Source organism: Pongo abelii, chromosome 10 (assembly GCF_028885655.2).
Source record: "Pongo abelii isolate AG06213 chromosome 10, NHGRI_mPonAbe1-v2.0_pri, whole genome shotgun sequence".
NCBI classification, from domain to species: domain Eukaryota; kingdom Metazoa; phylum Chordata; class Mammalia; order Primates; family Hominidae; genus Pongo; species Pongo abelii.
In genome coordinates, this window is record NC_071995.2 from 50,844,948 (window position 1) to 50,865,835 (window position 20,888).

The following is a 20,888-nucleotide window of genomic DNA, read 5'->3' on the forward strand; positions in this document are numbered from 1 at the left end:
GCACTTTGGGAGGATGAGGCAGGAGAATCGCTTGAGCCTAGGAGTTTGAGACCAGTCAGGGCAACATGACAACACCCTGTCTCTACAAAAAAAATAGAAAAATTATCCAGGTATGGTGGTGTATGCCCATAGTCGCAGCTACTTGGGAGGAAAGATCACTTGAACCCAGGAGGTCAAGGCTGCAGTGAGCTGTGATCACACCACTACACTCCAGCCTGGGCAACAGAGCAAGACCCTGTCAAAAAAAAAGTGTGGGTCCACCCAGAAGCCCCCCAGCTGCAGGAATGGACCCAGGACTGGTCAGCCCTCATTGCCAACATCTTGTAAATCTTGAACTACTGGACAAGTAGGGGGAAAGTGCAGGTGCAGCATCCTACTTCAAAAGGGCTAACTTGAGGCTGGTTAGGTCCCGTGTGTCTCCCAGTCCACATTAGCCTCGTTTCTTCTCAATAGAATCAAGTACTATACTCTGGATCCCAAGGCACTAGGGTCCCAGTTTGTGCTGAGGGCGTCGCCTCAAGTGCTAAGCGAGCTCACAGCATCTGGTTTCTCAGGAAGTGAGAGAGCTACACATCTGCTCCTGGGAAGCATTATTTGTCAAATAAGCCTTGTTTCTCAGCAACCATTGTAGCCCCCAGGGCCACAAGTAAAGGGGGGCTTGCCTTCCCTTACCCTCCCCCAAAAGAAATTTGGAAGAGGCGAGCTGAGCTGCTCCCTGCCCAGCTGCAGCAACCTCCTGCTTGGACAATACACCCTCTGTCCTCAGCCAGGAGATCCGCCTCTGGAGTTGGCTCTGCCCCTTCCCCCACTCTTCCTGGTTCCCAGCACCCAAACCCTCTACTGGAGTTCTCTTGACCCAGTGGTCTCCAGCCAGGACAGTCCCACACCTTCAAATCCTCCCCCTACAGTCCCCGCACCCCAAGGATCTGAGCACATTCAGTTACAGGCATGGGGTCACCCCAGACCATGGAAGAGGGGGTTCCACCTTCAGTGCCAAGATGGACCACCCTCTGCATAGTCAAGGTAAGAAAACCTGTGTGGAGGGAGGTCAGAGGTGCTCCTGAAATTGACCTTTACTAACATCAACTGGGCTTTCTCCTCCTCCCCTTCCTCTCTGAAGCTCCTGCTGCTGTGAGCTGGAAATCAGGATGCCTGGCTGGCCCATGAACCACTCATTTTTGTTTCACTCCCACCAAGCTACCTCCTGTATAACTTCTCATTCTCAGCTTTTCTCATCAGCTTCCCTCCTGCAGCCCCCTTCCCCACTATCCCCACATTGAGAGTAGGAATCAAGCCTGAGCTGGGAGTTTGGCCACCCATCTTGTGACCCTTTTCCAATTCCTTGGAACCTCTAAAGTTCTTCCCATGGGCCTGCCAGGCAGCAGCAAAACCAGCATGTGTGAGGTTCTAACCCTTACCCCTCACCTCTCTGGGGTCCAATCAAGTTCCTCTTTGAGTCCCAGTCTCTCTATTGGTAACTTTAGAGCTTAGGTAAAGGTACTCCCACGGCATCCATTCCAGAGCCCAGCCAAAGACCCTAAGGAATGCTGGGAAGAGCAAGATGTTAAAAGAGCTGGTTGAAGGCTCCAGAGACATGAACACACTTAATTATCTCGTGTATCTCGATTACATAATCAAATCTGGCCAAAATACATGGGACAACCTTCAGCCTTGCCCTTTCTCCAGGAGCCTCCAATCCCTGCCACTCTCCTCGGTATTCCCCTAACTCTTGCCTCTCCCCTCCTCCCAGTGCCTCCCTACTCATTCCTGCCTGGCCTCCCCCACCCCCACCTCTCCCGTCCCCAGTCCCCAGTGACTCCCACTGCTCTAACCTCTAAAACTGTCTATTGGACACCAACTCAACCAAGAGCAGTAAGATCAAGGCTCCCCAGTCCCAACCATATCCACCCCTCCCAAATGCCAATTTCTGGGTTGGGAGGACACACAGTCATCACGCACTTCTTCACAGACTCTTCTTCCCTGCGGCAAGATTGGAATCAGGTGCTCCACCCCCTGGAAATGAGAACCAGACTTCTCAGCCTTTGCCAAAGACAAGGGACCCAGCTGAGAAGAGACAGGGAGGGAAAGAAGACCTTAGAGCCAGTAGTACTGGCTGCTTTGGGCAAGCACTGGGCATTGAGCCCTGGGCACTGGGTTCTCAGAATTCCAACCTCCCTTCCCCCCGCCCCTTTTCATCATGGAAAATCCAGCAGGGAGGGTGAAGGAGGGAGAAAGTTTCAGGAAGTGCTCACTGCTAAAGGACGTTAGGGGAATGTAGGAATGGCAACAGGTTCAGAACTTCTAGGAAGATGTCCCCTACCTTATCCCTACTCTCCACCTTCCGCTCCAGGGTGGCAAGACTCAAACCTGCCCTACGGCCCATTAGCTCCATTCCATGAAGTTCCTATCCAGTACCAGGCACTGCAAAAGAAGGGAATGAGGTCAGACCCTAGAAAGAACTTCCACCTCCATTTGGAAAGGCTGGACTCAAGTTAAATGTAAGGAAGACCTTCTCAGAGGTCTCCTGCGGACTGGGAATGACGGTCCAGCTCTTTAAAACAGGGCAATGGGCCGGGCACGGTGGCTCACGTCTGTAATCCCAGCACTTTGGGAGGCCAAGGAGGGGAAATCGCTTAAGCTCAAGAATTGGAGACCAGCCTGGGCAACATGGCGAAAACCCATCTCTACAAAAAATTAGCTGGGCTTGGTGGGGCCCATCTGTAGTCCCAGCTACTCGGGAGGCTGAGGTGGGAGGATCGCTTGAGCCTGGGAGGCAGAGGTTGCAGTGAGCCGAGATGGCGCCACTGCACTCCAGCCTGGGCGACAGAGACAGACTCCGTCTCAATGAATAAAGCAGGGCAGTGGTGGGATGGCTGGAGCTGCTTGCGGGTGGAGATGGGGGCTTGAGCCTGACGGAGAGGTCCTCAGCTGTGAATCCTTTGAGAATACTAGCCCAGGAGAAGTCTCCGGTGGGGCAGAGGACCAGGGAAGGGTGTCCAGCGACTTGGGCCAAAAATAACACCAGGTGTCTTCACCTGATTCAGGCGCCCGCCTGGGTAGGGGACGCTAGCACCACCAGGCTAGGCCACGGGTGGTCCTCTGAGGTCAGGCCCAAGCCCAGGCACACTCCTGTGGGGAGGGTGAGAGGCTGAAGCTGCGCGGCAGTTCCCTGTCCCCTTGTTCCTAGTCCCTTCTGGACCTACGCCCACCGTTTCTGCTGCGTCTGCCTGGCTCGCGTGTTTCTTTTTGCCTGTGTCCCGCCGGGTCAGGCTCTCCCCGTCTCTCAGACTTTCCCGTCCCCGTGTCCTCCGTGGCCGTCTCTCTCTAACTCTCTCTCCCCCTCTCAGCCACTTCCTGTCTCCAGTATGTCCCTGGCACGGCCGCGCTGGCCGTCTGCGCACCCTCTCTCCCCTCGGCTCTTTGTGAGTGTGGGTTCGCGGGAGAAGGTGGGGAGGAGAGGAGGCCGAGGGGTGGGGAGCTGGCGGAACGTGGGGATTGGAGCCGGGAGGGAGGAGGAGGAGCGGGCTGCCACGGGCGCGGGCGCGGGCGCGGGCGCGGGGCGCGGCGGGGGCGGGAGGGAGCCCAGCCGAGAGCGGCCGCCCGCTCCCGCCACTGCCGCCGCCGCCTCCTCCTCCGCGTCCGCTAGGCGCGGGCACGGGAGGGATGGGCTGGCCCGGCGGCTCCCCCTGCTGCTGCCCCGCCCCGCCGCGCCCCCGCCCCGCCGGGCGCCCCCCGCAGGTGAGTGGCCGCGCCGCGCTGGGCGGGCGGCGGCCTCTGCGTCACGGCCGCGCGGGCAGTGCCAGGGGCGGGCGCCAGGGGGCGCGGGGCCGCCGGAGGTCGAGAGGGCGCGGGGCGCGGCTCGGGGCTGGGGCCGGGGGCTCTGGCTGGCCGCGGAGAGCTGGGAGCAGCGGGAGGCCGGGACAGTGACTAGGGGGCGGGGCGCGGCTGCAGCCCTACTCGATCAGGCCGCCACGCCTTCCAGCACCCGGGGCGCACGGGGCCGCACGCCGTGCCACAGACGCAGGCCCGGGACCCGGCAGCAGCTGGCAGCGGCGCTCGGGCCCCGGCCTGGCAGGGTGCGGGCGAACGTTTTCCTTTCCTGCTTCACATGTGGGACACTGAGGCCGTAAGCGGGTACAGATGAGGCTGATTCGACTCGCCAGCCCCGCTCTGCGGCCCCCTTCCGTCTCTGCCCTCATCCTCCAGACCCTTCTGGGAACACCCCCAGAGCCGCCGCCCTCCCTCGCTCCTTCCCTGGACCTTACCCCTCCTCCGCGGCGGCCGGGCTCCCAGCCTCCCTTCCAACCACAGCTATTTCCAGGAAGGGGGGTGTGGGTGGAGGGGTTTCTCCAAACAAACCCAAGACTTCGGAGAAAGAGGGGGCCCCGCTGGGGGAAGAGGTTGACAGGCTCTGGAATGTTACAGGCGGGAGGAGGGTGAGGGTCCACGAGGGTCTAGTGATGCCTTCCCAGCCCTCCTCAAGTGAGCTACTTTTCCCCTCGGGACTGGCTCATAGGGATCCCATCCCTGCTTCCCTTCCGAGGTGAGAGTGCCACAGGATGGGAGGGACTCACAGCCACAGTGGATCCTGACCACCCCACCCCTCACCGCGCTCACTGCTTGGGCACCTCCTTGCTGGGTCTGGGTGGGGAGTGTGAGACCAGTGAAAGTGAGAGGATGTCTGGGGACCTGTTCCAGGTGAGGGGACTTTCAGCCCCTATGGAGGCAGCAGGAGAGTGAAGCAGGTAGAGGAGTCCCGGTCAGGGCCATGTGCCATAGGGGCAGAAGTTGGGACTGGACAGAAAAAAGCCACACCCACCGCCCACCTTGTCACACTGCCCCATCTCCCCCAAGCAGGGCTGGGGGCTGGACAAGGCCAGGCCCGGTTGCCCACACTGGCCAGGGGCCTGGAATGTGCTGGGACACAGCCAGGCTGGCAGGATGGGGGTGGGTCACAGAGCCCGTGCTCCTCTCCAGTTACAGGCAGGGGGCCCAGGCCTGCCACACAGATGCCACCTTCTGGCCAGGATATCCTGGGGACACACTTCAAGGGATATCCTGGGAACACAGCTTCAAGGGAGAGGTCTCAGGCTAGGCCCAGTCCAGTCAGGTCCTTGCAACGGTCTCAAGTGGGCATCCACAGCAGGCCTCACCCCAGAGAATCCATCCTGATGGGTATGAAGGAGCAGGAGGCAAGTAGAAGGGACTCCGTGGGAGAAGCCAGGGCTGGGGGAGTTGCCTGAGTACTGGGACATTCAATACATACCATGCAAATGAGAGGGGCACATTTGCACATTCTTTCAGGTGACAGCTATAGCCCATCCCAGGGGCTGCTGTCCACAGCTTGGGGCTGAAGACTCCCAGGCCATTAACCCCTTAGCTTTTAGGAAGACTACTCCCCCTTTTCCAAGGCCCCATCCACCGCCCTCCCTTGACTCCCAGGACGGGAAGTTGGCCATGTTCCCAGGAGGGAGGCGGTAGGCCCATGGATGGGGGTGGAGTATGTGCTGGGAGGGGGGACCTCCTGTCCAGTCCTCAGGCCCTGGGACAGCTGCTGAGGAAGGAGAGCAGACCCAGGAGAGCCATGAAGGTACTCAGGCTTCGGGGTTGTGGCGGGGGGAGGGTGCAGCCCTTGGGTAGAGAGCCCAAGTTGCAGGGCTGGAAAGAGGGCTAGGGATCTGTGAGATCATGTCTGAAACAAAGCCAGGGAATGGGTGAGTGGGGGGCACTGTGTCAGGAGCAGAAACCTGGGGGCTTTCAGGAGAAGGGCCTCAGATGCCTTAGGCTGTGGCAGGAGAATGGATTACTCCCTAAACCTGAGCAAAGCAGTCTTGTGGCTGGAACTTGGCCTTGCAAGGTGTATTGAGGGTAAAGGTGGGTGGTGCATGCTTTCCTTTTCCTACTTCATAACAAGTGAAACTGAGACAGGAAGGGGGCCCCCAGTCCCATTTTTACCTGACTCTCAGGACACACTCGGGATCCTGGGCCTGCCTGCTGGTAGAAGTTCCCAGCTCCACTCCCTCCCCAGCGGAAGTCCCTCGAGAGCTTGAGAGTTCAGGCTGGAGCCTGGCTGGGACACACTGTTCCCCACTTGCCCTTTTGCCCTGCCCTGAGACCAGAATTTTCACCCGGCCCCACCGGGGGCAGGATCTCAAGACCATGGATCCCTGCAGATCCCTGGAGAGTGTGGTGTCCCGGGTGTGGGACAACTCCAGAGTTGGGGGAGTAGGGGGAGCAAAAGATCACAGGCTGACACTCCCAGCAGGGTAGATCCTGGGAATCTGATCTCCTGGCCTCCCCCACATCCTCCCCCCTCCACTTCCTGGAGCAGCGACCTGCCCCCTTCCCGCCTGCACTTCCCTCCACTTCCAGGGCCGGGCTTCTCCTCACACCAGCCAGCCAGCCTACCCTCCGCCCAGGGGAAGCGGCTGCCTCCGCCAGGCCGCTTCCAGGAAGCCCCGGGCCAGGCCCCAGCATTGTTCAGGCCCTGGGGCCGGCACCCCAGCCAGCCGAACACCATGAAGTCCAGCAGCCCCGTGGAGAGGCTGCTCAGAGCCCTGGGGAGGAGGGACGGCAGCCGGGCCACAAGCAGGGTAGGACGGCCCACCAGCTGGGCCAAAGAGGGGCAGGGGTGGAGGTGCGGGCAGTGGGGGAGGGGACCAGGAATCAGGCCAGGCCCTCTTCCCAATTTCAGCTTCCTCAGCCTTCTCCCCTGGCCCAGCATCCCCTCCGGAGTGGCCAGGGCTGTAGTGTGAGGGGCTGTTTGGGTTAGAGTAGGTCCCGCTGTCTGTTTTGGCTCCTCTCACCTTCCCTGCTCTAGCCTGGGCCAACCCCAGGAGGTCCTGGCCCCCCAGCCTAAGCCCCAGGTGCCTCACTGCAGGACTTTGCCACGCACTATCCAGGTATCCTCAGCAGGCTCAGAGATCATCAGGCCCCTTCCCTGGCCCGGGGAAGTTTGAGGGAAATGGGGTGGCAGGGTGGGAAAAGAGAGAGGAGAGGGAGTCAGGAGTGCTTTGGAACTGGAGGTTTGCTTTCCACTGACAACATCCATATCTGCCGCTAATGCCAACATGCCCCCAAGTGTCCTAGTGGGTCCCACAAAGTTGGTCCAGCCCAGAAGGGTTGCAGGGACAGTCAAGAAACCAGAGGTGCTGCCCACATCCCCATCACTCTCTTTCCCAGCTTCCCAGCCTTGCCCCAAAAGCAGCAGCTCAGGACAACCTGAGATACTACTGTGATGGGTCCCCGGGAGGAGGACAGCAGGAGTCTGAACTCCAGAGGAGGGGGAATATGGGTAAAACAGAGAGGTGGCAAGGAGACAAGCTGTCCCCAGACAGAGGATGGGAGGAGTGAACCCACAGTGGGAGGGGAAGGGACTGAGATAGGCCTGGGCTGTAAGTGGGCATCCAAGGCTCCTGCCTCACTGCATCTCTGGGTCAGGAGGGGCTGAACAGGGAATCTGGTCCACTCCTTCCTCATTCAATGCGTGAATCCCAAGTGCCAGGGGGCATGGGGTCGGGGGAGAACTCACAGCATCCAAAGCCAGCTAAACTTCTCTCCCCAGTGACAGGCCTCTATCTGTTTCCCTCCAGCATGACCACCCCCCTTACACAATTGCTGTCTGCTGCCTCAATGCACAATGAGTAAACATGTTGTTCTGACCGTGGGGGAGGAGGGCATGTCAGCTGCCTGGAGCGTGGGGACAGCAGGAGCTAAAGGAAGCAGGACTGGCTAAGGCCACTCCTGCCGGCTCAGTCTGGTGCTGCAGGACTGACATACAACACGTATGTCTGGAACCTCCCTGCTCACTCTGCACACAGGTCTCCATGCGGGGAGGACAAGATGGGAAGAGTCAGGGAGTACCCCTACCACACCAGGGGGAAAGCCTGAGCATGGGGGCTTTCCACAAGGGCATCACACACCAGGGCCACGTGAGGGGCCCAAGTGATCCCCTGGGGAGGAGCTGACCCAGCAAAGGTGACGCAAGGGGTCAGATTCCATGCACAGTTGAGGACAGGCCCCATGACCACCCTGAAGCAGCTGTGGCCAAGTGCGTCCTACAAGTTTGAGGGCTTGATCTGGACGGAGGAAACCAGTGCAGTGCTAAGGCAAGGCTCCTGCCCAGTCCCGGAGATGATGGGCCCACTGGGAACTCACACCTCTGTTTGTCCCTCCACCCTCAGCCTAGGAAAGCTGAGCCTCATAGCTTCCGGGAGAAGGTTTTCCGGAAGAAACCTCCAGTCTGTGCAGTATGTAAGGTGACCATCGATGGGACAGGCGTTTCGTGCAGAGGTGAGGCGCTCTGTCCTGTGACTCTGAGACCCTCCACCCAGTACCACTGTGTTGCACAACTCCAGCAGGCCAGCTCACACAATCTCAAATGTAATATGCTGCTCCTGGATTAGGCACAATGGCAGCTAAGAAGCAGCTGCCTCCCCCTTCAGATGGCCTGGCTCCCCATGACAGACACCCCCCACAACCCAGGAGAGCCAGTACTCTCCACCACCTTCCCATCCTGACTTGTGACGGTAGTCTTCCTTCCCTCTCTTCCTCCTCACCTCCACCCACCCTGGAATGTTACCCCTGGCCTGGGCAGTAGTACCCCACTGCCACACTCTTCCCTCAAAACCTAGCCCTGCTCCTCTGCCCCAGCCAGCCCAGTCCAGGTGGGATCCTGGAAGTCCCAGGGTCTGGTTCCAGGGTCTGGGAGATGAGGGAAGGCCATTCCTTCCACTGTCCCACAGGCCCCTGCTAACCCCTCTCCTCCCCCTACCTTCCCTAGTCTGCAAGGTGGCGACGCACAGAAAATGTGAAGCAAAGGTGGGTATCTGATTCTACCTGATGGGGGAGAGGGTCTGGAGTCCCTTCCTCCTCCCAAACAGGCTTCTGCAACCACACTGGCATCAACCCTCTACCTCCACCCCTCTCACCACTGGGGAACCCCTCCTGGGTGGGAGGGGTGCTGTACTGGGCCCTTTAAGAACCACCCTACTCCGCCTTCTGGAGGGCTGGCCAGCACAGGCGGGTGGACAGCAAGACAGCGTTTGTCTTGGTGCTGTGCCCAGGCTGCAGCTGGCGAGAGGATGGGGGTGGGGAAGAGGAGGAGAATGAGGAGGAGGAAGGGTGGGGTGGGTGGGGAGTGGGGGAGCAGGATTTCAGAGACTGGGCAGCCAGATGGGTTGTGCCTTCCCTCTGGGGAAGGGTCCTAAAAATGCCTGGGTGGGTCTTGTCCTGGGCCCTGGAAAAACTGGGCCTTTCCAGGTATAAGCTGTAGATAGCACCCACTGTCCACTGGGGACCTGAGACAGCCCAATCTCTGAGGAGGTCCCCTGGTCCTCTTCCTTCAGGGCAGGGAGAGGAGGGTCCCAGGGCCCTGGAGCTGGCTTGGGGGAGCTGTGTGCCCAGGGGCGGGGTCTCCCGGTGAAAGAAGCCAGTGTCCGTCCCTGGCCATGGCCTGCCTGCGTGGCTCTATATATAACTCCTGCCCTGCAGCTGGATGAATGGGGGTCTGTGTGGGCTGGGGGCTGAGCGCCAAGAGCAACAAGTGGGGGGCCTGGGGGGTGGGGGACCAAGAGGCCAGAGGGGAGGTGCCCTTAAATAGCGCAACCTCAGCTGGAGCCAGTGCCCATCCGCTGAAGGCCCCTCCACCTTCCTCCTGAAGCTGAGGGGCTGCCCCATCCTCAAGCCCACGAGAGCCCTTCACCAGGAGCTCAGTTCCTTACTCCGTCCCCTTCCAGGTGACTTCAGCCTGTCAGGCCTTGCCTCCCGCGGAGTTGGTGAGTGCACTCTGGGATGGGGTGGGGAGGGCAAGGAACCTGGCCATGATGTCCAGAGGTCTGGTGGCTCCAGAGAGGGCCCCCAGGAGATGACCTTGAACGGAGTGCTGTGGGTATTGCTCATCCTACGAGGAAAGAAAAAACTGTCTGAGTCCTCTGCTGATCTTGTGCCCTTGGGCCTGCTGGGGGTAGGACTCCTCTCCCCTTGTCCAGTACAGCCTTCAAAAGGACACTGACATTCCCTTCCCCTGTCCCCAGGCCCACACTGGTCCTTGCCCCTGCTGTAACTAACCACTCCCTTTTCCTCCCCCATCTCCCTCTAGCGGCGAAACACGGCCCCAGTCAGGCGCATAGAGCACCTGGTAAGGTGATGCTGGAGGAGGAGGGGGAAGCAGGTAGCTTTGGGAGTAAAGATCTAGATTTCCTGAAGACAAAAGTGCATGGCTCTGGAGTGGGCAGTCTAGAGTAGGGGGTACCCAAAGAGATGTCTAGACACTGTCTGTTAACCACCAGGGATCCACCAAATCTCTGAACCACTCAAAGCAGCGCAGCACTCTGCCCAGGTAAGTGAGGGTGCTGGGGTGGTCCCACGTGACCCCCTTTCCGCCGGCCCCACACCTCAGCCCAGGGCGCTGCCCCGCAACAAAGCTCCCCGGGACAGCCCCCGACCCTCAAAGCGGTATTCTCCCTCCGGACCGATCCACCCACCCTCAGAACCCAGCAGGCTTCACCTGCTGCCCAACAGACAGCCTTCCCATCACACTAGCCACCTCCGGGTGCCCCGCCCCTGGTTCATGCGTAGGCTCCCCCTCCCCAGGAGCTTCAGCCTGGACCCGCTCATGGAGCGGCGCTGGGACTTAGACCTCACCTACGTGACGGAGCGCATCTTGGCCGCCGCCTTCCCCGCGCGGCCCGATGAACAGCGGCACAGGGGCCACCTGCGCGAGCTGGCCCACGTGCTGCAATCCAAGCACCGGGACAAGTACCTGGTGAGGGGCGGGGCCATCAGGAGTCCACCAATGAGAGGGATGTGGGGTCCAGATGGGCGGGGCTAATGACTGACGTCACCAGCGAAGGCGAGGCCGCCAGGGGGCGGGACCAGAGTGGTGGGGGCGGGGCGGGGCGGGGGCGGGGCGGGGCGGGGGCGGGGCGGGGCGGGGGCGGGGCCTGGAGCGGAGCGGAGCGGAGAATCCTGGAACGCTGGCGACTTGGCTGTGACTGGCTAGGCCGGGCCTTAGCTACCTTCTTATTTTCTTTATTTATTTACCTTTTTTTTGAGACGGGGTCTCACTTTGTTGCCCAGGCTGGAGTGCAGTGGAACGATCTCACCTCACTGCAACCTCCTCCTCCCGGGCTCAAGCGATTCTCCCACCTCAGCCTCAGTAGCTAGGATTACAGGCGTGCGTCACTCACGCCCAGCTAATTTTTTTTTTTTTTTTTTTTTTTTTTTTTTTGTAGAGACGGGGTTTCGCCATGTTGGCCAGGCTGGTCTCGGACTCCAGGGCTCAAGCGAACCGCACCCGGCAAATTTTTGTATTTTTAGTAGAGATGAGGTTTCACCATGTTGGCCAGGCTGGTCTCGAACTCCTGACCTCAGGTGATCCGCCCACCTCGGTCTCCCAAAGTGCTGGGGTTATAGGCGTGAGCCACTGCGACCGGCCTGCACCTTATTTTAAAGGAAGATTCTTACTTAGGATCCATCTCCACCTCGTGCCTCATTGCCGGAGATCATTTCTGTCTAAAGCCCTCCCCCTTTATTTCAGCTCTTCAACCTTTCAGAGAAAAGGCATGACCTGACCCGCTTAAACCCCAAGGTATGAAGGAAATGGCCTGCCCAACCATTAAACCAAGCCACCCCTACCCCAGAAGCCCCCAGCTTCCTCGTTATTAATAGTAGCAATTGGCATCTACTTCACTTTTAAGCACTTTCCCACTCTCCCATGATATATTACTGGAGACACCCCAAAACGTGATGCAGCAGGTATCAGCCCATTGTATGGATAACGAAAGTGCTGAGGCTATCATGGACAACCAGCAGACCCCCAACCTTGCCCCCGGACCCCTATGCCCTGTCCCTTTTCCACCCTGCCTGTCTCTCTCTGTTGGTGGCCCCCAGCCCCAGTTGCACCCCTGCATTCTCCCCAGGTTCAAGACTTTGGCTGGCCTGATCTGCATGCTCCACCCCTGGACAAGCTGTGCTCCATCTGCAAAGCCATGGAGACGTGGCTCAGTGCTGACCCACAGCACGTGGTCGTACTATACTGCAAGGTGGGACGGGACCTCGGGTTCCCTGGTGCCTGGAGGTTCCAGGTCAGCCTGGAGCCCCCAGACCCTCACCCCTGTCTCTCTGTCTGTCAGGGAAACAAGGGCAAGCTCGGGGTCATCGTTTCTGCCTACATGCATTACAGCAAGATCTCTGCAGGGTGAGGCTCCCAGCGCCTGAGTAGCCGCTTCCCCAGTGGCCCTTTCTCCAGCTGGCCCCTTAGGAACCCATTTCCCCTGGAGCCCACCTCTTCGTTGAGAGTCCTTTGCTGTCAGCTTAGCATTTCCATCTCCCTTTTATCACTAGTACTGTAACACAGTCTGCAGCAGATGGTCTGTAGAGCTTCCTGGGGCAGCCACAAACAGGGTGCTGTAAAACAGTGGAAATGGGCCCGGTGCAGTGGCTCACGCCTGTAATCCCAGCACTTTGGGAGGCTGAGGTGGGCGGGTCACCTGAGGTCAGGAGTTTGAGACTAGCCTGGCCAGGTGAAACCCCGTCTGTAAAAATATAAAAACATAAAAATTAGCTGGGCGTGGTGGTGGGTGCCTGTAATCCCAGCTACTCAGGAGGCTGAGGCAGGAGAATTGCTTGACCAGGAGATGGAGGTTGCAGTGAGCCCACATGGTGCCACTGCACTCCAGCCTGGGTGACAGAGTCAGACTCCATCTCAAAAAAAACAAAAACAAAACAAAAAACGGTGGAAATGTACTCTCTCACAGTTCTGGAGGCCAGAAGCCCCAAACCAAGCTGTCAGCAGGCCCTTCCTCCGTCTGAGACTCAGGATAGAATCCTCCCTTGTCTCTTTCTAGCTTCCAGTGGTGGCCGGCAAGCCTTGGCATTCCTTGGTTTGCAGACACATCACTGTAATCGCTGCCTCTGTCATCACTTGGTGTTCTCCCTGTGCATCTCTGTCTGTGTCTCTTCCTCTCTTCTTATAAGGACACCAATCATATTGGATTCAGGGTCCACCCTCCTTCAGTATGACCTCATCTTAACTAATTATGTCTGCAACGGCCCCATTTCCAAATAAGGTCACATTCTGAGGTACATGTCTTTTGGGGGGATATAATTCAACCCATAAGATGGCTTTGTTGCCCCACTTTACAGATGAAAAAACTAAAGTTCAGGGAACAATTGCCTGAGGCCCAACAACTAGTAAAGTGACTGTACGTGGTGCTTCTCATTCTCATTACCACCACTCTGGGCTTCCTCTAGACTTAGAGGATCATATTTCTCCTCCATCCCCTGGGGCTTAGGGATGGGAGGCCAGGATGAAGACTAATCCCTAATCCCCAACACTGGCCTTGCTGTCCCCAGGGCGGACCAGGCACTGGCCACTCTTACCATGCGGAAATTCTGCGAGGACAAGGTGGCCACAGAACTGCAGCCCTCCCAGCGTCGGTGAGCAGCCTGGGTGGGGATGGGCCAGAGGAGCAGCTCCCTTCATGGCTACCAAGGCCAAGACTCTCTTATTCATGCAGCACACCTTCACTGAGTGTGCCAAGCACTGTGCCAGGTGCTGAGAATTCAAAGTGGACAAAGCCCCTGCTCTCATGGAGCTTTCATGCTAGTAGGGTGGAAGGCAGTAGACCTGGGAATAAATAGACAAGGAGATCCGTCATAAAGAGAACCTGAAGGACAGTCAGGGCCTGCCACTATAAAGTGAAGCAGAGCTCTGGGGAAAGAGCTTTGAGGCAGAGGGGAGCAGGAGGGATTGAGGTTAGATGCAAGGAAGAACTTTCTGGTGACCCGGAAGATGGGAAGGAAGTGCTGAGCAGATGGGCCAGCCTTCTAAGGGTGCATGGTTGAAATGATACAAGGTGACCTCCAGAGGAAAAGGCTTATGTTCTCCTTGACACGCCCTCCACCAGATACATCAGTTACTTCAGTGGGCTGCTATCCGGCTCCATCAGAATGAACAGCAGCCCTCTCTTCCTGCACTATGTGCTCATCCCCACGCTGCCAGCCTTTGAACCTGGCACAGGTGAGTCTGCCTGAGATGTGCTCCCTAGTGAGAGCCACCTTCAGGCCCTCTCCACTCAGCACCCCTCCTGTGCCTTCTCCTCTGCCCCTCCAGGCTTCCAGCCCTTCCTTAAAATCTACCAGTCCATGCAGCTTGTCTACACGTCTGGAGTCTAGTGAGTGCTCTATTCCCAGGCCCCTGACACTTCATGACCAGGGTCCCTCTTGCTCCTGCATTCCTGCTTCTCCAGCCTCCCTAGACACCTGGGCAGGGCTCAGACTCTGGTCTTCTGGCTCCCTATGACTGCATAGCCGCCTCTGCACGCAGGAGCTTCTGGTTCATCTCTGCCTTCTCCTCTCTCCCCACAGTCACATTGCAGGCCCTGGTCCCCAGCAGCTTTGCATCAGCCTGGAGCCGGCCCTCCTCCTCAAAGGCGATGTCATGGTGAGGGGGGTCCTGTCAACAAGAAGAATCCTGGAGATGGGGCAGGGGTTGGTGGTGTAGCGGCACAGTCACCAATTTGAGACAGATTGGAGGGCGAGTAGGGAGATCACCTTGAGATCGAGGCAGGGCAGAAGCTGTGACCAGGCAGTCCCCAGGGTGGAAGCACAGAAGAGGACATGAGGCCTGATCCCCAGCCTCCTGCCTTTCCCCCAGGTAACATGTTATCACAAGGGTGGCCGGGGCACAGACCGGACCCTCGTGTTCCGAGTCCAGTTCCACACCTGCACCATCCACGGACCACAGCTCACTTTCCCCAAGGACCAGCTGGACGAGGCCTGGACTGGTGAGTCTGAGACAAGTGGCCTGGGGCTGGAGCCCAGGTGGCAGGCAGGCAGGAGAGTGTGGTATGGGCCAGGGGCCTGGTTCTTCACTGTCCACTCCCCATAGATGAGAGATTCCCCTTCCAAGCCTCCGTGGAGTTTGTCTTCTCCTCCAGCCCCGAGAAGATCAAAGGTAAGAGCAGGGACATGGGCTGGGGACTGAGGGCCGCCTCTCCCCTGCTCCCCAACACCCGAGTGGCCTTCCACAGGCAGCACTCCACGGAATGACCCCTCGGTCTCTGTCGACTACAACACCACCGAGCCAGCCGTGCGCTGGGACTCCTATGAGAACTTCAACCAGCACCACGAGGACAGTGTGGATTGTGCGCAGGGCAGCCTGCAAGGTGGGATGTACAGGGTTGTGGCGGAACCCTGGGGGGGTGGTGCCAGGGAGAAGCACACTCCCTCCTCCCCAGGCAGAGCCCACTCCTGAGAGACACCCCCAGCCGACAGCTGTCTCCCGTGCCATCCCCTCTCATGAATTTTCTCTCTCCCTCCCTATTCCCTGCTTGCCCTCCCTCCTTGATCCTCTTCCCCACTCAGGCTCCTTGACCCACACCCGGGGTCCCCTGGATGGCAGTCCTTATGCCCAGGTGCAGCGGCCTCCCCGGCAGACCCCCCCGGCGCCCTCTCCAGAGCCTCCACCACCCCCCATGCTCTCTGTCAGCAGCGACTCGGGCCATTCCTCCACGCTGACCACAGAGCCGGCTGCTGAGTCCCCTGGCCGGCCGCCCCCTACAGCTGCTGAACAGCAGGAGCTGGATCGCCTCCTAGGAGGCTGCGGAGTGGCCAGTGGGGGCCGGGGAGCTGGGCGCGAGACGGCCATTCTAGATGACGAAGAGCAGCCCCCTGTGGGCGGAGGCCCCCACCTCGGAGTGTATCCAGGCCACAGGCCTGGCCTCAGCCGCCACTGCTCCTGCCGCCAGGGCTACCGGGAGGCCTGCGGGGTCCCCAATGGGGGCTACTACCGGCCAGAGGGAACCCTGGAGAGGAGGCGACTGGCCTACGGGGGCTATGAGGGATCCCCCCAGGGCTACGCCGAGGCCTCGATGGAGAAGAGGCGCCTCTGCCGATCGCTGTCAGAGGGGCCATACCCCTACCCACCCGAGATGGGGAAACCAGCCACTGGGGACTTTGGCTACCGCGCCCCAGGCTACCGGGAGGTGGTCATCCTGGAGGACCCTGGGCTGCCTGCCCTATACCCATGCCCAGCCTGCGAGGAGAAGCTGGCGCTGCCTACAGCAGCCTTGTATGGACTGCGGCTGGAGAGGGAGGCTGGAGAAGGGTGGGCAAATGAGGCTGGCAAGCCTCTCCTGCACCCAGTGCGGCCTGGGCACCCGCTGCCTCTGCTCTTGCCTGCCTGTGGGCATCACCATGCCCCGATGCCTGACTACAGCTGCCTGAAGCCACCCAAGGCAGGCGAGGAAGGGCACGAGGGCTGCTCCTACACCATGTGCCCCGAAGGCAGGTATGGGCATCCAGGGTACCCTGCCCTGGTGACATACAGCTATGGAGGAGCAGTTCCCAGTTACTGCCCAGCATATGGCCGCGTGCCTCATAGCTGTGGCTCTCCAGGAGAGGGCAGAGGGTATCCCAGCCCTGGTGCCCACTCCCCACGGGCTGGCTCCATTTCCCCGGGCAGCCCGCCCTATCCACAATCTAGGAAGCTGAGCTACGAGATCCCTACGGAGGAGGGAGGGGACAGGTACCCATTGCCTGGGCACCTGGCCTCAGCAGGACCTTTGGCATCTGCAGGTGAGGGGCACCAGAGTGCGGAGTGCCCAGGGCAGAGGAGGTTCTGGAAGATGGTGGGGAAGTCAAGGGGGAACAGGGTGAGAAACAGCTAAGCCAGACAGAAGAGCCCCATCCTGCTCACAGCCCACCTCTCCCCTTCACTGCAGAGTCACTGGAGCCGGTGTCCTGGAGGGAGGGCCCCAGTGGGCACAGCACACTGCCTCGGTCTCCCCGAGATGCCCCATGCAGTGCTTCATCAGAGTTGTCTGGTTCCTCCATGCCCCTGCACACCAGCAGCCCAGTCCAGGGCAAGGAAAGGTATGCAGAAGGGCCGGGGATGCTCGAGTGCTTTCTTGTCCAAGCAGTTGATGGAGGCGGGTGGGGTGGGAGCAGCCACAATGGGGGCTCTGCTGACCATCTGCCCTTCCACCCTACAGCACCCGGCGACAGGACACCAGGTCCCCCACCTCAGCGCCCACTCAGAGACTGAGTCCTGGCGAGGGCTTGCCCCCTGTTTCCCAGGCAGGCACCGGAAAGGCCCCTGAGCTGCCGTCGGGAAGTGGGCCTGAGCCTCCGGCCCCTAGCCCAGTCTCTCCGACCTTCCCTCCCAGCTCGCCCAGTGACTGGCCTCAGGAAAGGAGTCCAGGGGGCCGCTCAGATGGCGCCAGTCCTCGGAGCCCTGTGCCCACCACACTTCCTGGCCTCCGCCACGCCCCCTGGCAAGGCCCTCGAGGCCCCCCAGACAGCCCAGATGGGTCTCCCCTCACTCCTGTGCCTTCCCAGATGCCCTGGCTTGTGACCAGCCCAGAGCCGCCTCAGAGCTCACCTACACCTGCTTTCCCCCTGGCTGCCTCCTATGACACCAATGGCCTTAGCCAGCCCCCACTTCCTGAGAAACGCCACCTGCCTGGGCCGGGGCAACAGCCAGGACCCTGGGGCCCAGAGCAGGCATCATCGCCAGCCAGAGGCATCAGTCACCATGTCACCTTCGCACCTCTGCTCTTGGATAACGTCCCCCAACCCCCAGGTATAAAGGCCTTGAGGGGGTTGGGGCCACCTTGAGAGAACCCTTTCTCCTGGGATGTAGCATGGATGGGGACCCGGGTACCCTGGGGTCTGAACCTACTCCCTCCCTGTCCTAGAGCCTCCTACACAAGAGAGCCAAAGCAATGTCAAGTTTGTCCAGGATACATCCAAGTTCTGGTACAAGCCACACCTGTCCCGTGACCAAGGTGAGAAGCCAGCCTGCCCCCACCCCACTCCATCCCACTCTCTAGGGTGTCTATCTTGGCTCTAAGTCCCATCCTGTTGAAGCTCTTGGCTCCTCCTGTCTGAGCTGTGTTTACTCTTGGCTGAGTGTTTACCAGCAGGTGATACTGGGCTTTGGGCCAAGGCGGTGAGATCCAACATGGTCAAAACCCCTGTGAACTCTAGAGCTCTGGCCTCAGACTCTCACCACCACCACAGCTGTCAGGGCAGAGACCATGGAGCTTGGCAGCAGAGGAGGGGGGCTGCATGGAGCTCAGTCCACCCCTGTGAAAACTCTTCCCCGCTGCCCGCTACCCCTTACCCTGCAGCCATTGCCCTGCTGAAGGACAAGGATCCTGGGGCCTTCCTGATCAGGGACAGTCATTCATTCCAAGGAGCTTATGGGCTGGCCCTCAAGGTGGCCACACCGCCACCCAGTGCCCAGCCCTGGAAAGGTACAGAACACCCAAACCTGAGTGGGGTGGGGACAAAGTTGGGGGGGGGGTGCCAGAGGCAAGGTAACAGGGCGGGTGGGGGTGCTGTGCTGGCCATGCTGCTGTGGAGGGGAGAGGTAGGAAAAGACCTCAGCTGCTCAGGAAAGAATCCCATTAGGGAAGAAGCTGGAACCTGGAATGCTAAAGCCACAATCTTCCCCTCTCCTCCTCTCAGGGGACCCCGTGGAACAGCTGGTCCGCCATTTCCTCATCGAGACTGGGCCCAAAGGGGTGAAGATCAAGGGCTGCCCCAGTGAGCCCTACTTTGGTGAGAAGCAGGAGCCTGGGGAAGGCTACGTTGGGTCGGTTTAGGGAGACGCCAGGGGATCTCAGGAGGATGGAAGGGAAAGGTGGGGCACCCTGGGCACCTCAGGACTTTCCTACCTTCTCTCCCACAGGCAGCCTGTCCGCCTTGGTCTCCCAGCACTCCATCTCCCCCATCTCCCTGCCCTGCTGCCTGCGCATTCCCAGCAAAGGTGAGTGTCTGGTCATCTGTCCTCCCCGCCTCTCCTCACCCCCTGCAGCCAAAGCAGGATCCAGAGGTCTTGGCTCCCCGCCTTCCCTTGGGGAAGCAGAGGGAGTGCTCCAGCTTGGGGAACGCTCTGCCTTCTGAGCTTCTCTGTCGGTTCTCATTGCCCTCAGATCCTCTGGAAGAGACCCCAGAGGCTCCAGTGCCCACCAACATGAGCACAGCGGCAGACCTCCTGCGTCAGGGTGCTGGTAAAGACTTCCCCTCCACTCCCCTCCCTCTCTCTGGGCACCAAGGGGGCATTGTGGATACAGGGCATGGGGCACTGAAAGGTCTTGAGGTGGGCGAGCCCTGGCCAACCCGTGAGGGCAGGGGAGCCCCATACTGTTGGGGATGAGGAATTGGGTCCTCAGCCTAGGTTCTCAAAGTCTCATGAACAACAGGATCATGGGGTGGTAGCAGGGAGGCTTCTCTGCCTCGCTTCTGACTGTAGATCCAGTAGAGTCGTGGAATCTGCCTTTTTAACAAGTCACCTATGTGATTGTAAAGCATGTGACAGCAGTAGCTGGGGAATGTGCAAGAGCTGGTGGGGGTGGCTAGGGGATGGGCACTCCCTCCCTGACCCACTCCCTGCCCCTGTAGCCTGCAGCGTGCTCTACCTGACCTCAGTGGAGACAGAGTCACTGACGGGCCCCCAGGCTGTGGCCCGGGCCAGCTCTGCAGCTCTGAGCTGTAGCCCCCGCCCGACACCAGCTGTTGTCCACTTCAAGGTGTCAGCCCAGGGCATTACACTGACGGACAACCAAAGGAAGTATGTGTACTCAGCCCTGTAGGACCCCATGCTTAAGGCCCCTGGGGGCCCCTGTTTCTGAGTGTGACCTTCCTCACCCTCCTCCTTGCAGGCTATTCTTTCGCCGCCATTATCCAGTGAACAGCATCACCTTCTCCAGCACAGACCCTCAAGACCGGAGGTGACTCTCCTTCCAAACCCTTTGCCCCAAATCCCCATGGTCCCACCAGGTCCCAGCTCCCAGCCCCAGCCCCAGCCCCAGCCCCGGCCCCAGCCCTGGCCCCGGCCCCCCGTCAGCAGCTGTCCCCTGGGGTGTGCATCTTCACACTTCTTCTCCTTCTGCAGATGGACCAACCCAGACGGGACCACCTCCAAGTAAGCCTCCCCATGAATTCAGCCTCTTCCTTCCAAGGGACCAGGGCGCCGCCGTCCTCTCAACGCTGGCATTTGATTCGTCTCACCAAAGCCAGCTACATTCCCTTGTGGAAGGAATGTTAAGCCCCTTCCCCAACCTTTATCCTCCTAGGATCTTTGGTTTCGTGGCCAAGAAGCCGGGAAGCCCCTGGGAGAATGTGTGTCACCTCTTTGCAGAGCTTGACCCAGATCAGCCTGCTGGCGCCATTGTCACCTTCATCACCAAAGTTCTACTGGGCCAGAGAAAATGAAGGAAGGCCACAAGCTCAGAGCCCACATCAACACTGCACCCCTCCCAGCACCACACAGCCCTCACATCCCCTGGCCTGGACCCAGGAGACCCAGGAGAAAGCACCCTCCCTTAGGAATGAGGAGTGGGCATCAGGCCTGGGACACTGCTCTCCTTCCCCGCCCCCAGCCTGCTAAGTTAAGTGGACAGGCCCACAAGATGACCTTGCATGTGAGCAGATGGCAGAGATGGGTGTGTGAGGGGTGAGGAGGCATCAGCAGTGAAGCCCCGAAGGAGATCAGGCAGCCCCACCTGCAGGAGAACATCAGCCCTCCAGGGGATCAGCCCCTGCCAGTTCCACCCAGCTGCAGGTCCCAGCACGGCAGGGATGGGAGAGGGGTGGGGAGCAAGTCACTGCCTCCTCTGAGCAGAGATTCAGAGTAGGATCACATGAATAGGGGAAAAAAGAGAGTCTATTTTTGTCTAATAATAAAGAATTTCTATAAACTTTAGCCGAAATTGGAGTCAACACTTATTCACAGGAAGGTCAAAGCCTCATCTCCCAGGGGACGTATCTGTGCTTCCTGGGGGCATCCCAGGGCCCAGGCCTATAGCCAGGCCCATGGAACATATGATTCCCATCCCTGGCCCAACATTGGTCCACATCTCCCCACGAGCAAGCTG

At 59.5% G+C, this 20,888-nt stretch overlaps 1 protein-coding gene and 1 long non-coding RNA gene across 10 annotated transcripts; one reads left to right on the forward strand and one right to left on the reverse strand.

The window, feature by feature from the left end:
* Positions 1–855: 855 nt before the first annotated feature.
* Positions 856–20,716, forward strand: TNS2 (tensin 2). 9 transcript variants are annotated; one of them, XM_054527976.2, is made up of 29 exons: positions 856–1,023; positions 8,184–8,292; positions 8,783–8,820; positions 9,738–9,776; positions 10,100–10,138; positions 10,290–10,339; positions 10,594–10,765; positions 11,540–11,590; positions 11,922–12,044; positions 12,135–12,199; positions 13,357–13,440; positions 13,911–14,023; positions 14,117–14,177; positions 14,371–14,446; positions 14,660–14,789; positions 14,894–14,959; positions 15,036–15,170; positions 15,370–16,581; positions 16,728–16,878; positions 16,998–17,587; positions 17,703–17,792; positions 18,138–18,263; positions 18,478–18,570; positions 18,701–18,778; positions 18,945–19,022; positions 19,414–19,582; positions 19,674–19,742; positions 19,907–19,936; positions 20,088–20,716. In XM_054527976.2, the coding sequence occupies exons 1-29, from the start codon at positions 949–951 to the stop codon at positions 20,224–20,226; spliced, it is 4,251 nt and encodes a 1,416-aa protein (XP_054383951.1). In that variant the 5' UTR covers positions 856–948; the 3' UTR covers positions 20,227–20,716. The 9 variants fall into 9 exon arrangements, 8 of the variants coding, with proteins under 8 accessions (XP_054383951.1, XP_063568223.1, XP_063568225.1 ...); XM_063712153.1 differs by lacking the exon at positions 856–1,023 and adding an exon at positions 3,567–3,738; XM_054527974.2 differs by lacking the exon at positions 856–1,023 and adding an exon at positions 3,922–5,590.
* LOC103892048 (uncharacterized) lies at positions 900–10,764 on the reverse strand. The gene is made up of 4 exons (XR_002917021.3): positions 10,645–10,764; positions 9,723–9,901; positions 2,321–2,421; positions 900–2,013 (listed from the first exon to the last, which is right to left on the reverse strand). It is a non-coding gene; the product is annotated as an uncharacterized LOC103892048 (long non-coding RNA).
* Positions 20,717–20,888: the final 172 nt, after the last annotated feature.